The 13,540-nt window shown below is 41.1% G+C and overlaps 1 protein-coding gene across 8 annotated transcripts in view; it reads right to left on the reverse strand.

Moving 5' to 3' along the window:
• The window catches only part of szt2 (SZT2 subunit of KICSTOR complex), a 154,158-nt gene that overhangs the window by 17,595 nt on the left and 123,023 nt on the right, over window positions 1–13,540 (reverse strand). For all 8 annotated transcript variants that reach the window (XM_078259548.1, XM_078259545.1, XM_078259549.1 and 5 more), the window contains 7 exons: window positions 10,924–11,179; window positions 10,724–10,803; window positions 9,892–10,017; window positions 6,523–6,725; window positions 5,854–5,950; window positions 4,216–4,296; window positions 2,717–2,791 (listed from right to left, as the gene is read on the reverse strand). In XM_078259548.1, the coding sequence (XP_078115674.1) occupies window positions 2,717–2,791; window positions 4,216–4,296; window positions 5,854–5,950; window positions 6,523–6,725; window positions 9,892–10,017; window positions 10,724–10,803; window positions 10,924–11,179 (918 nt within the window). The remainder of the gene's footprint in view (window positions 1–2,716; window positions 2,792–4,215; window positions 4,297–5,853; window positions 5,951–6,522; window positions 6,726–9,891; window positions 10,018–10,723; window positions 10,804–10,923; window positions 11,180–13,540) is intronic.

The raw sequence follows: 13,540 nt of genomic DNA on the forward strand, positions 1-13,540 counted from the left end.
ATAAAAAATGCAAACCTCTGATTATGTGTAGACCACACAATCACAGCTTTCTGCATAGAACTCACAGTACAGCTGTACTTCCTTAAACTTTTATTATTTATTTAAAGTCACAGAAAGCTTGATTTAGTAACATGTTTCTTCCATCGAGAAAATAGTGGAAATAATAAAACCAGTTTGTTTTCACTTTTAGCTCAAGTTCTTTCAGCCACAATCCAAGCTAGTCAGATCAGTTGCTAACAGGACAATAGGTTAACACATTTTATTCTAGAGAGATATTTGTCCCATCAAGTTCTGTCTCATAACCGTCCTAAAGTCTGTTCTGTGGAGCAGTTATACTCCAGCAAAGGAGGGTTAAATAAAAGTGGATGGTGCAACTCAGCTAATAAGCTACAACAACTGCTGCTGTTTTGGACTCTCCAGCTCTCCATTTCCTCAAAGTTCAGCTCTGTCAGACAGTTTGCTACTGGCTAACGGCAATTGTTGTGAAAAAGTTCCCCAATGTTGAACTTGATGTAAAAGATTTCTGAAGATTTACTTCCACTGCAAGTGAATTCCATCGTCGATGGTAGTGAGACCGGTGGAAAAAATAGCCAAATATACACGTTTCCCCTGTAATAGTTTACACTAATTAGCCTAATGACTGTCACTCAGAGGAGACGCCCAGGTGATTTCCCCTGTGATGAAACACTGCCAAACTTTTAAAACCCAGCATCTGAAACAGCTAGTAAAGATAATATGATTCAAGGAAAGAAACACCATATGGGCAAATTAATAGCAATTGATGCCATTTCTAAGAGCTGATGGCCAGAGACCCATTTAACACCTATTCAGTTACAAATGCACAATGTTGAGCTTCCTGTACCTTTAATACATTTCACTTTACCTTCTCAGCCAGCTTTGCATGTTTTACAATAACTCTTTACTACGGATTAGAGAACCCAATGAAGTCTAACCATTGACATAGTGTGAATAACACCCTGGATATCAAAGTTAGTTTCATTCCAGATGAAGAATCACTCAGGAGGAGCATCAGGATTTCATCTTCACAAGTGGTTACATTCTGAAAGGGTCTGAACCGAAAACAAAGAAATGCCTCCAGTGTCAACAATGGAAAAAAAACATGTCCAGAAATGAATCCAAATTAATGCATATAATATCTAACTTACAATTCCTAGAGCTTGATCTATTGCACTGCATTAATAAAAACATCATAGTCACAATAATGGAAACAACTGTACGGCTTTAATAAATTAGTCGACACGGTTGTACTGTAAAGCAATGTTCATTTGTGCTGTGAAGAAAATGAGCAAATACTAGTAATAATACTGCAAAACTAGTTTGGCTTACTGGATGTACAATGCATTTATAAAGCCTGACATCCAGTGCATCTCTCACGCTCCTCCCCTTCCACAATCTATTTTGCGAAGCCCCCTCGCTGCATCCGGGGCGATTGTGATTGGTTTAAGAAATACAAACAAGCCAGAGTGTTTCTCCCCTATCCCAGAATGTCTGTCTCTGTGAAGCCAGACCATATTTCAGCATTGACACAGCAAGCACATGTAGAGGTTTATTCCTCGATGCAGAAGGTCAAGGGTTCGAATCCGGCCTGTGACGGTTTTCCTGCATGTCTTCCCCCCTCTCATATCTCAGCTTTCCTCTCTAATGAAGGCAGAAATGCCCAAAAAAATCTTTAAAAAAAAAAAAGATCCTACTCAGCTACTATTTCGAGACTCCGGCGGTAGGTCGTATCAGCTGTCGCTAATTAACATTAATTCCGTGAATAACTTGATGGCAGGCCGAAATGAAACTGGGCTGTTGTCGGGTTTGTTTGCCCTCTGCCAAATATTTTTTAATCCATAAGATTTGGTCATTGTGTGATTAAAATAGGGCCCCAAATGAGTTTCTATGAGCATAAAACCTCAGCTTTGGATGAACAGACCAAAGAGAGAGCAAAGAGCACCAGCTACACTAACTTCATCAACAGATAACCCTGCCTGACCTGTGATCTCAGCAGTGACCATCTGGCACCAAAGATGTAGACAGAAAGGAATCCCACAACAATGATATCATAGCAACAAAAACGGAGACAAACTAACACAAAATTACAGCAACGACCACGTAGCAGCAAACTTTTTCATGGACCCCCATGTAAAACACATTCCACCCAAGACATTTATTGCAAGATTATTCTATTATCCCTATATTTGGAGAGTTTAGGTGTCTTTTAGTGCCAAACTTTAGAAATATCTACACTTTACATGAGAAGATCAAGTGGAGAATGTCAATAGAGTAGTCATTTTTAATTGTAATAATATCTATCAAATAAAAACTGTGAAAATAATATTGTAATCCCAAAAAAAGACCTCTGAACCATCCAAACGTTCAATCTTACTGACACCTGGGACCCCCTCCAAGACCCTGGAAGCAGAACCAGCAGCCCTGGAACCTTCTTAAGAACCTCAGAACCCAATTCAGGACCCTCAAACTTCCCCCAGAAGTCCCAGGACCCTACTGTAAAACCACTGGTATACAAAGATCAGTACACCCGCCCCCCTCACATGTGAAACTGAGACACTGAAATCCTTTTGGATTCCGTTTTCGGTTACTCTTGCTCTCTCTTTCATGCTTTCAATCCCTACAAAACCCCAACAGAAGAAAAGGCACAGCTTAGTTTTGTGTGTCCACACAGCAGTGCAGATTTCTGCCAATCATTTACCTGGGAGTTGACTGTCTGGCCCATAGGAATGCGGGAACACTCCAGTGCATACTGCTTCACACAGAAGTAACAGCCCTGGCAGAAAGAGAATGAACACACCTGATTATTTAATGAAAATATTGTTATTAATGTGTGGCTTAAAAGCTGATGGAGGCACCGATGAGGAGAATGGCACACTGAATACTGGGGGTACGTTTACTTTACTGTTCATCAGGGCAGCTGCGGCTTTCAGAGAGACAGGATGATGTTTTAAGACTTTTAAAACTGCCTTTTAAAGTGGCTAAATTAGTCTGAATTTTGCATTCAGACTAATTTAGCCACGCAAGTCCATCCACACAAGCACAACATTACATCTCAGTGGGTTTATTACCTACTGAACCACAGTAGCTTCTTAAAGCTGTAACGAAAAACAAAACAAAACCCCAGACCCCAGGAATTTGTTTGCCTGAAAATAATATATGGCTGGGAAAGCAGACAACGCATACAGGGTCAAACTTACTGTACGTTGACAGCATGGAAATGTTATCACAAATTTATATCTTTTGGTAAAAGTAAACCTTTTGCCTTATTTCACCTGTCTTGTCTCAGCTCGAGAAACCAGTTATATTATTTCTTATATGGCTCTGCAGGAGCTGTGTCAAGTCTGAGAACATTTAATCAGTGATCATCTTAGCTTGGGAAACTGTTAACAGAAAGGCTGAGCAATGTAATAAAAAATAATAATAAAAACATTTATGGTCCCCAGAGGATGAATCCTAATGACTTTTGGGGATCCTCTGACTTTTCATCTAGCGCCGTCATCATGTCAACATGTGAATTTGTCCAATACTTTGGGTTATGACCAAATACCTGCAGAACAAAGCATTCAACAAAGACATTCCCATCAGCCTCAGCTGGACTCTGTGTTTACTGCTACTTAGCAAATGTTAGCATGCTAACACGCTAAACTAAGATGATGAACAGTTTACATTATACCTGCTACACATCAACATGTTATCATTGCCATTGTGAGTGTGCTGACGTTAGCATTTAGCTGGGAGCACCACTGCGCCTCACGGAGCTGCTCGCATGGCTGTAGACTTTCAGTCTTGTTCAACATTCTCAGAGTGATTTCGTGATTTGAAGGGATCCACAGTATCTCACTCAAAACACCATGGATGTTTTATTTTCAAAGTTTGTATGCATGTGGAAGCACCAGAGACACAAAATAACACCCCAAATCCCAGAAAAAGTGATTTTTTCATAATATGGGCACTTTAAAAAGCTACATGAAGTCTGTGAAATTTTATTTTTCATACTACAATGTCCTACGCTGATACTCATTGTGAAAAAATCTTTGGTTCGCTCCAGAAAATTGTTGGCATTATACTCAAACATACATGAATTGTACCAAATGTGCTAAAACATTAAAAGGGGCGAACATATTTTTTTACCTTTGTGATGTTAGCAAGTATAGTATAGTTAGTGAGCATGGTGATTCGGAGTGATCCTAATCTCACCTGAAAAGCCAGTTCCATCAACACGATGCCCCCTGGCAGCGCCCTCTGGAGGTGGTACGCCGTGGCGCCAGAGGCTGTCGTCTGCAAAGTCCATTTAAAAAAAAAAATAATAATCTTACAATCACAGTTTGTCTAATGCAGGTGCTTGAAGGCAGATACAGGTGGTTTCTAAGCCATGTTGCTGATATTTTGTGCTGCTATTCCATTTCTTTATAGAGTAATTAAACCCGCGACCAATTTTGTGAGTATGGGTCATGTTAGAATATTATCTTTTACTTCACCGGGCCTCTCCGCTGTCCGCACTGTGTGTGTGTGTGTGTGTGTGTGTGTCGCAAACAGAGGCTGCATGCACAACCACGAATTACAGCAAATTCATATCTTCTGCTCTTCGCCAAATACCGATAAAAGAAGTCACCGGTCATCCCTATTTGTGAGGTGTCAAAGTTGTGTGCCAAAAAAGGACAAGGAACCTCTAATCCAAGCCACCTCTCACTGATGTAAGCAGCAATGAAAAGGTTACCACTACCTGCCAGAAAAATGCGCCGTTTTTCCTGAACGGCCAGCAGGTATTTGAGCACTGCACTCTTTCTTCATTATTACAACACCACACACATTCTGTCACTATTAATATTGTCTTCGGAAGCATTTATCTGGAAAATATGAAAATATATACCGCGAACAGCAATGTATGTAGTATGTAGTTTCTAATGCTCTACCTATAACTATACAAGTCTAGTAGACCTATTACAACAAGTCTTCACTTGATCTCCACTGCGCAGCTTTGGGCTTTGACTCAGTTCCTATGGTGACTGTTATGTTCTGCCTCACCACACCTGTGTCAGCACTTTAGTCCGAGCCAGTGCCTGATTTAAAAAAGATGGAGATAAGCTTCACGGTTGTCAGATTTGGTATTCGGTGTTAGATATTCCCACTGCGGACTGGGTTTAGGTTTTAGATTGTGCATGTAGTAACAGTGTTTAATTTAAAGATCCCCTCCACTCAAAAATGTGTTTTTCTTATGTTGATGTCCCCTAAAATTTCTGATCTTGACTATACAGTCAGTCTGGGTCTGACTGTGGAGCATCTTGTCTGAACAGCGTGGGCGCCCAAAGAGAGAGGGCAGCTTTGGGTGCTGTCCGCCCCCTGTCTGAACCCGGCGCGAGGCTCAAACATGTATGGCTGAGCCCAATGTTTTTTAGCCATCTTGATGCACACTGCTCTTTTACCGGTCAACACAGCGCAAGCAGCGGTGTTAGACGGGGCAGGAGGCCACTTCCAGAATTTCTTAATGAGGGAGTGTTAAACAAAACGTTCATCATTGAAGAGTATTTTTTTACATACTTTAAAATGTGTCATGAGGGGGTCTCAAACGGCAACTACTATTACTACTAATTCCAGTTTCTAAATATTTATATTCAGAAACTGAATGCAGTTCACGTGTAGGCTTCAGGAAGGGAGTGAATGAAAACTAGAAATAAAATATTACAAGGAACAAAGGGGGGAACTGTTTTTGCGCACACATTTGAAATTATAGGGGCCAGGGTTACAATAACAACCTGGCTCAATACCCAAGATTGTGTGTGTGTGTGTGTGTGTGTGTGTGTGTGTGTTTGGGGAATATGACTGGTGAACACTAACCTTAGGGCTGTCCTCGCTCTTCTGCTTTACATAAGAAAAAGACATCCTCCCTTCCGATGACATAGAGCTCAGCAAGGCAGCACGAGCCCGGGCAATGCTGCAAGAGATGGGGGAATTAAGACATAATTCAGACAGAGTCACACGGTCTGAGCCTAGAAAGTGACAGGCAGGACAGGCATCTGCTCTGCTCCCATCAGCCATGGGGCAGCAGTGCTGGGAGGTCAGAGGTCAGACAACAATAAAAAAAGACATATGATGACTAATGGCCGCTCACAATGGAGGAAGAGAAAAGACAAAGAGAATAGTAGAGAGGCCGAAATGTTTAACTTTCACACAAAATATTAGCAGCAACATAAGGAAAAACAGTGTAATACGTCCATGTACTTTATCTACTGCCATCAGGATTTGATATGCATGTTGTGTGCTCCTTTGTGGAGTATTGAGAGATGGTTTGACATGCATTCGAGCCCACTTTGATTGACAGTGCTCCACAGGAGCATGGAATTACATTAAACATAAGACGTTAAGAAAATGTTAAAATTGAGTTTCAAAGACAATACGGACAAAAAGTGAGAACAAACTAATAAATAGTTAAAGATTAGAAAGAAATAGTTTGAGGGGAAAGCCTGAAATATGCAAAAAAAAGATGCAATTTTTGCAGAAACAGACCTGCGAGCTGGAGACTGAGGTCGGACCTGGACAAGAATGAAGCCCATGCTTTGCAGGTATTGAACATACTGCTGGAGGAAGTTGCTAGAAATCTCGAGCAGCCAGGGTTCTTCCTTCAGCCGGCTGGGCAGCATGTCAGCTGAGTCAGTGCTGTAGCTGCGGTCCCGACCGGACGCTGTGGAGTCGCTGGAGCGATGGCGTTTCTGGCACAGAGAACAGCAGACATCATTTAAAAAAAGTATTTCATGACTGGAAAGAGGGTATTTCATAAAACTGGACTACGTTTTCGCAATACAGGAAACAGTATGGGGCCCTCTTTCCGTTCACAAACTCTTATATAAAACAGTGCACTGAAATATGTTTCGGAAAACATTTTAGGGTGAGAAGTACGTAAGTAACAGTAACAGAGTCTTGGTTTATATTTGATCAACACTGTCTAGTTTTACAGTTTAATCTGAGTTCGGTCTGAGTTTGAGAAAGAGAGAGAGTGGTCTGCTCCTATACTCTTTTTGTCCAAATGCAGAAGTACAATCTATAGTTGGAGCAACAGCCCTTAAAGCCAGCGGAAATCAAAGGATTTGAGCTGGGAGATGAGCACAGAGATCAGGGTGCTGGCAAGATGGAGGGAAGTTTACCATGGTTCATTTACACATACTACCCACACTCTTATGATACAAAACTCGTCGAAAAGTATCCTATATACATGACTTTTTCAAGTATGCAGACCCGATTCATTTTTGTGTAGATTAAGAAAACGAAATACACTTTAAACTATGGCTAATAGCCACTAGGTTACAAAAGCTTGTTTGACTGAAAATACATTAGTGTCCTCCCTGGTATTCATGAATCGAGTGCATGCCCCCGAGGCCCCAAAGGTCTCTCAAAGTAAACTGAACAAAGGTGAGCCCAGATTAAATTGTCCCCACTGTGTTGGAGTATTCCCCACAGAACCAGAAGGTCCTGTTGTCTTGGAGTACCCAGCCTTCTTAGAGTGTTTGGCTAACCTAACCAACATGTCCTCCATAAAGGAGGCAGAGCTGGATGACTGGGGGGAGAGAGAGAGAGAGCGAGAGCGAGAGAGAGCGAGAGAGAGAGAGAGAGCGAGAGAGAGAGAGAGAGAGAGAGAGAGAGAGAGAGAGAGAGAGAGAGAGAGAACCTACCAACCTCTCTTGCAGAGGTCCATGTGCACACAAGGCCCTGACATATCCAGGGCTCAAAGTATTATGGGTTAGGATTAGGGTTAACCCTAACCCTGGAAAATGTTCAGTTTGCATCAGCCGTAACTTAACACAGCTCCAATACGATTGTAGGCGATCAGCAAATGGTAAAATAAGGCTGATATGTGATTGATGTGATGAGATCCAGTTGACTTTGAAGATACTTTGAAACAGAGCTTTCTCTCTAGTCACATGCGCGGATTTTGTTTGTGATTCTTTTGGACATTATTGCATATCTTCTTTTTTATTTTTTCAACTAGTGATGTAGTTTGTTTGACTAAATCAGGCTGTGACCTTAAATGGACCCTAAGATATTTAGCAGCTGAGCTTGAGTTTCCGCCCCGAGTGAAGGAGTCAATCCATCTTCGCAACTAGACTGGTGTGGCGACAGCAGTGATGTGGATGGGGTTAGATTTGGAGCTGAGCTTAAAGGCAGAGCTCTTAATTTACCAGTAAATCTACATTTGTACCTACCTACCATCTACAGTCATCGGGTGCAGTCTACACTTCTCCTACTGTTGTGGCGGTAACACCTTTAAGTGGCAGCAAGAGCGTCAAATCAAGTAACGGCTGTAACCTTCAGTACTATCTTACAGCAATTAAAACACCTTTGAATAACTAGGGCAATATTTTGTGAAATAAAGTGATTTAACACAAGGCTCAAAACCTAGAGAGTTTCAATACACTATCGAAGATACATAAATATGTCATGACATGCAGCTCATCATTTGAAGAAAAAGTCCATTCTGGCAATAACTTTACATCTAAAACTTTAAACTAATTTGAACTAACTTTACTGCTAAGGTTATGTGATGCTAGCTAGTTTTACTTCAGTTGGCTAACTGGTCCAAAAAAATGCCGACGTAGGTGACTAGGCCAGCTAGAAGGCTCCGGCCTGTCAAAGAATACGCCTAACAGGGCAAACTCAAATTCTCGATTGGCTAAAGAATATGACAATCGACAACATCGTCCCTATTTGCCTAAACAGCAGAGGGATTCCCTGGAAATTCTGAAGGCCTAAGATTAGATTTTTCACCCGGAGACAGAACAGGGGGGAAATCTGATTGGATAAAAGCTCCAATTTATTAAATGCACTGGAAGCCGCACAACCGAGAGAGAGAGAGAGAGTACCAATGAAACCACAGCAATAGACTCATGGGAATGATGAAATAAATAAATACATATTTATACATTTTAATATATATATAAAATTATACAGATATCATTTTCTGATTGTGACAATCTCTTGGCCAGCAGAGAAGGCCTTGTTGGCCCTGACGGCCCACCTCTGGTAACCCTCATCTATAGCCGTGGTTGAAAAAAGGGCACCCGGGCCACTCTGCTGCCACCACAATCTGGACCCAGATGAGCAGCAGAAAATGGATGGATGGATGGATGAGCTCATTAAAATGGCTTTTATAATTAACTACATAAGGCAGAGATTTTCAACACGGGGTCCGTAACCCCTAAGGGGTCCTCGGAGTTACTGCACGGGGGCCGCCAAATAATCTCTAAAAAAAATATTTTTTTGAAAGTTTTCTTTTTTCAAAAATGTAAACATATCTGAAAATATATAATATATAATATTGATATGAAAATAAAAAATACTATAGGTAAGGTAGCCACTATGGCAGCCATAAAGTTAGTCTTAAAAATTCACTGTGCTTTCCACATGTACTTTTAACATTAAAACATGATGTATAAATAATTACCATTTATTTTCATCCATTCGGCCCACTTTAATATAAGCAGTAGGGGGTCTCTATGCGGTCTCTCTTGGAACTAAGGAGTCCCTGGCCTAAAAAACTTTGAAGACCCCTGTCATAAGTACAAAATTGTCAGGTACGTTTTTGCTCGATTACCCCCCTACCATTTGTTTTCCCCAGGGACAGTGCACACTGCTCAACATCCCTGCAAATGTGCCGGTGTTAGCCAAAAGTCTAATTGGTCAGATGTTAAATTCTTCATTTAAACAACATATGGTGCAAACATAGACGAGGCTCAATGCACAACTGTCTCAACTTCTAAAATAGTTTGTGTTTCTAGTGAATAGCGGTATGTAAAAAGTCACTGATGCATCTATAGACAGCAGTTAATCAAGACACAATCTCCTCTTCCTGTCACTTTCCTTTGAGTCAGACAGCACACATACCTTGGCTGGAGGCTGAACAATCTGTTCTTCTTGGATCTGCTTGCGGAAGACGGGGTCAAAGAGGAGAGGGGTGGCACAGTAGTGGACAAGCCTGGACGACTGCTTCAAAGTCTCTAAATCTGCCCACTGTTGAGACATCCATGTTAGGATTAGATGGTGACACTGCAGAGGGTAAACTTTGAGAGAATACAAATTATGATACATAAGACTATAACAACTTTGTGTTTAAGAATAAAGCTGACAAGACTGTATATTGTAGCTTGTAGTCAGTGAGCAGTGTTTACAGGCAGCTGCAACATCAAAGATAAACTAAACTTAGTGTATTAAGTACATGGGGCAGGAAAATAAGATCTGACTGACCTGACTATGATGCAGTCACATCACATATAATAGTTAATTTAGTTCATCCAACTAAAACCAATTGCCAGTCCAAATGGTTGTGGGTCTGGTCAGGCTGCAGAACTCCTCTTGGATGTGCTAGAGTAAGAATGCTCTGTGGGTGTCTGCTGCAATATCAAATTTGTAAATGTAATGCCACCATGTAACCTCTCTAGAGAGGTCACTGTAGAAGACAAAAACCTTTTTAATTAGACCGGATATTCCCCCCTTTGAAACAAGGCAATACTAAATAATTTCCCAGAGGAATGAACTGTGATTGGGGCTCCTTAAATATATGCTCAAAGGCTGAGTGTCTCTGGCTCAATGAGTCCAACTCTAAGGTCCTTTTATTCTATAACCTTACAACTTATAACTATTACATTACTGTCTTTAAGTTACAAATATTTAGTTATGTCTGCATGTGGTTCTCAGAACTATGACTTGGGGTACTTACTGAAATGGGCATGTTGGACTGTGCTGACCTCTGCTGCCAAGTCACAAACAGGTTCTCTATCTTCATCTGTTTCTCCAGTTCTGTCGGCACAAAGACAAAGCCATGACCCTTACTGTCCAGTGTGGAGTTTGATGAGCTCATTGGACAAAAATGCTATTATTAGTAGTAGTAGTAGTAGTAGTAGTAGTAGCAGTATTAACCCCTCCGCTCCGTAGCTTTGATCTCCAAGAGCTGGCCGCCATGTCGGGCCACCGCATCCCCCTCCATCAAGGGTCGGATGGTGCACACGTCCCTCAGAGCCTCGTCAAAGGGAAGCAGCTCGGAGGGGAAGTGGAGCGGAGCGAGGCTTCGGCCAGAGCTACCCAGCCTGCCCTGCTCTTTACTGGGCAAAGGGGGAACTGCGCTACGCAGCAACGCATCCGGCTCCATGGAGGGGCTTAGGAACGGGTTGGGATCCTGGAAAAGACAGATGGAAAGTAAGAAAAATAGAAGCAATGGGTCAAAAAAGACAAAGGACATCAGTTGAATGGTTTGACAATACTTGCTTAGAAAAAAAAGCTCGAGCTCTTGAAGCATCAGAGGAAAGGATTGATTACTTCTAAATGACAATGCTCCAGGTGTAAAAACCAATTACACTATCAGTATTGAATGTAAGAATATCTTTTTTTTATTTTGAACATGAGAATTGGAACATTGAATAAATTGGCAACTTATTGATTTTATCTGGCAAATGTTACTTATATGAATACAAAATAACAAATGTTTCCCCCAATTTCACTGCTTTTTTATGAGAATTCAGGGAACATATTAAGTCTCTCAAACTTATAGACACAAAAAAGTAACAAAACTGTCACATTGTACTGTGAACTTAATGAAAAATAATGTATTCATTATTAATTTTGTCTCGTAATTTGATATTGTTTAATCATACCCCTCTACATTGTTTTTGGTTATTAACACTATTTTTATTGATTTAAAATCATATTATTGTTCATCTGGAGCATTATTTTGAGTATGTGGCTGAAATGAAATATAATTTTAATGTATTTTTGTGAGAAAAAATGAGTTTTAGGAATATTCAAATAACACAATGACCATTTTCCTCCCACTGAAAATGTTATGGATGAGCTGGAATGGCGTATGCATCAATGTCTGCATGGTCAGCGTCAACACTCGCATGCTACAGAGCCCACCTCACTGTCACGACCTGTGGCTTTTTACATAATATATTCACTGCACTGTATATCAGTGTTGATGAGTATTTTTTATTATTATTGGATACGTACATTTCCAGAGCATAGTTGGTGTGCCCTGGTTGCTGTTGAGAGGAACTTTTGGGTGAGTTTGTTCAGCGGAGCATGTGAGGGCGCAGATGCCCCAGTGTGGCTGCAGCACGCCTGCAGGCTGCAGGGTCAAACTGTGCACTGGTGCTCCCTCTGCTTCTCATCAGGACCATGACAGATGAAGCTCTGTTCAGGCAAATTTTCTGCTGCTCTGACTCTGCCTTCTGTCCGCACTTATTAGTAATGCGGCGATGAAGAGTTAGTTGGGCCATTGGAGGGAAAGAAAAAGTTTGGTTCTTTCTATTCTTTGAGCTTGTTTTGTAATTGGCCGTGGGGGGCGCTCCAAAAGGGCATTTGGTGTCTTCTTTGATGTCCAATGCTGCAGCCAGGTCTACACAGTGCTGGAACAACACTAAACGTGACATTTTGTATTTTTTAACCTTTCTTCATTTAAATTCAACTGTGTCTCGTGTCAATGTAACCATGGCCAGATTGACCTGCTAGGGGGGCCCTAGGGCAAAAATGAACTGCTGGGCCCTATTTACCAATCCACCTCCCCTCCCTCCCACTCTGTGCATTCTGCATGTTGTTCATATGCTGCTGTTTCTATGCGTTAATTTGATTAAACACAAATTCATTTAGGAATAAGAATCATGTCATCACTCATTGCTTTTGCAATTTGCACTGCTGCTCGTACATGAAACACAGGTTGGGCTTGGAGATGCTGTCCACCTAGACCTACCACCTGCTCATTATCTTATCATTTATTTGCTTTCAGATGGGCACACTACCACATCAATTACCACAAACCACTTGACACACATGGGGCTTTCCAGGCCCACTCTGCCTGGTTGCTAATGAATCCATGTTTAACACTCAAATTCATAATTCCCCCACATTCAGCGCTGTTGTTAATAGCAGCTCTCTTGCAACACTTTGAGGCTCAATCCTTGTCCCAATAAGGCTTATATTAATTGACACTGTTATTAATTTGTTATATTTAATGGAACAAAGTTCAGTTTTTCCATTACAGCTCAAAGTCACTATAAGTTAAACTGAACACTAAATGTTTATTTGCAGAAATGCATCTTATACAATTTTGGCAGAACAGAACTGTTGATGCAACTGCAATGATTGTGACAGTATAACGTTATATTATAGATGACCTATTCTAATTTGATGTGTTATTTAAAATGATGTAATATCCCGGGTAAAGCAGCAGTATATCTCTGCCACCAGCCAGTTTTAATGGATTTTTTTTTTAGAAACAGTGGAAGCCTATTACTTCCTGAGATAAGGAAAACCTGTAGCTCGGTGGCCGCAGCAACCTTTTAGTCACCCAATTCTCAATATATCTCGGGCCTACTGTCAGACTCCAAATGTCTCCCCCAAAAAGTCTACGCAGTTGGAGAAACTTCCCTTTTTTCCCCCTTATGTATATGCAAGTGCTCTCATGGTCTTTTACACTACGTCAGGCTCTCTAGCTTCTGACCAGTGGCTGTGGAAATGAAAATCACTGGGCTCAAAGTTGTAA

Source organism: Sander vitreus, chromosome 9 (genome assembly GCF_031162955.1).
Source record: "Sander vitreus isolate 19-12246 chromosome 9, sanVit1, whole genome shotgun sequence".
Lineage (NCBI taxonomy): Eukaryota > Metazoa > Chordata > Actinopteri > Perciformes > Percidae > Sander > Sander vitreus.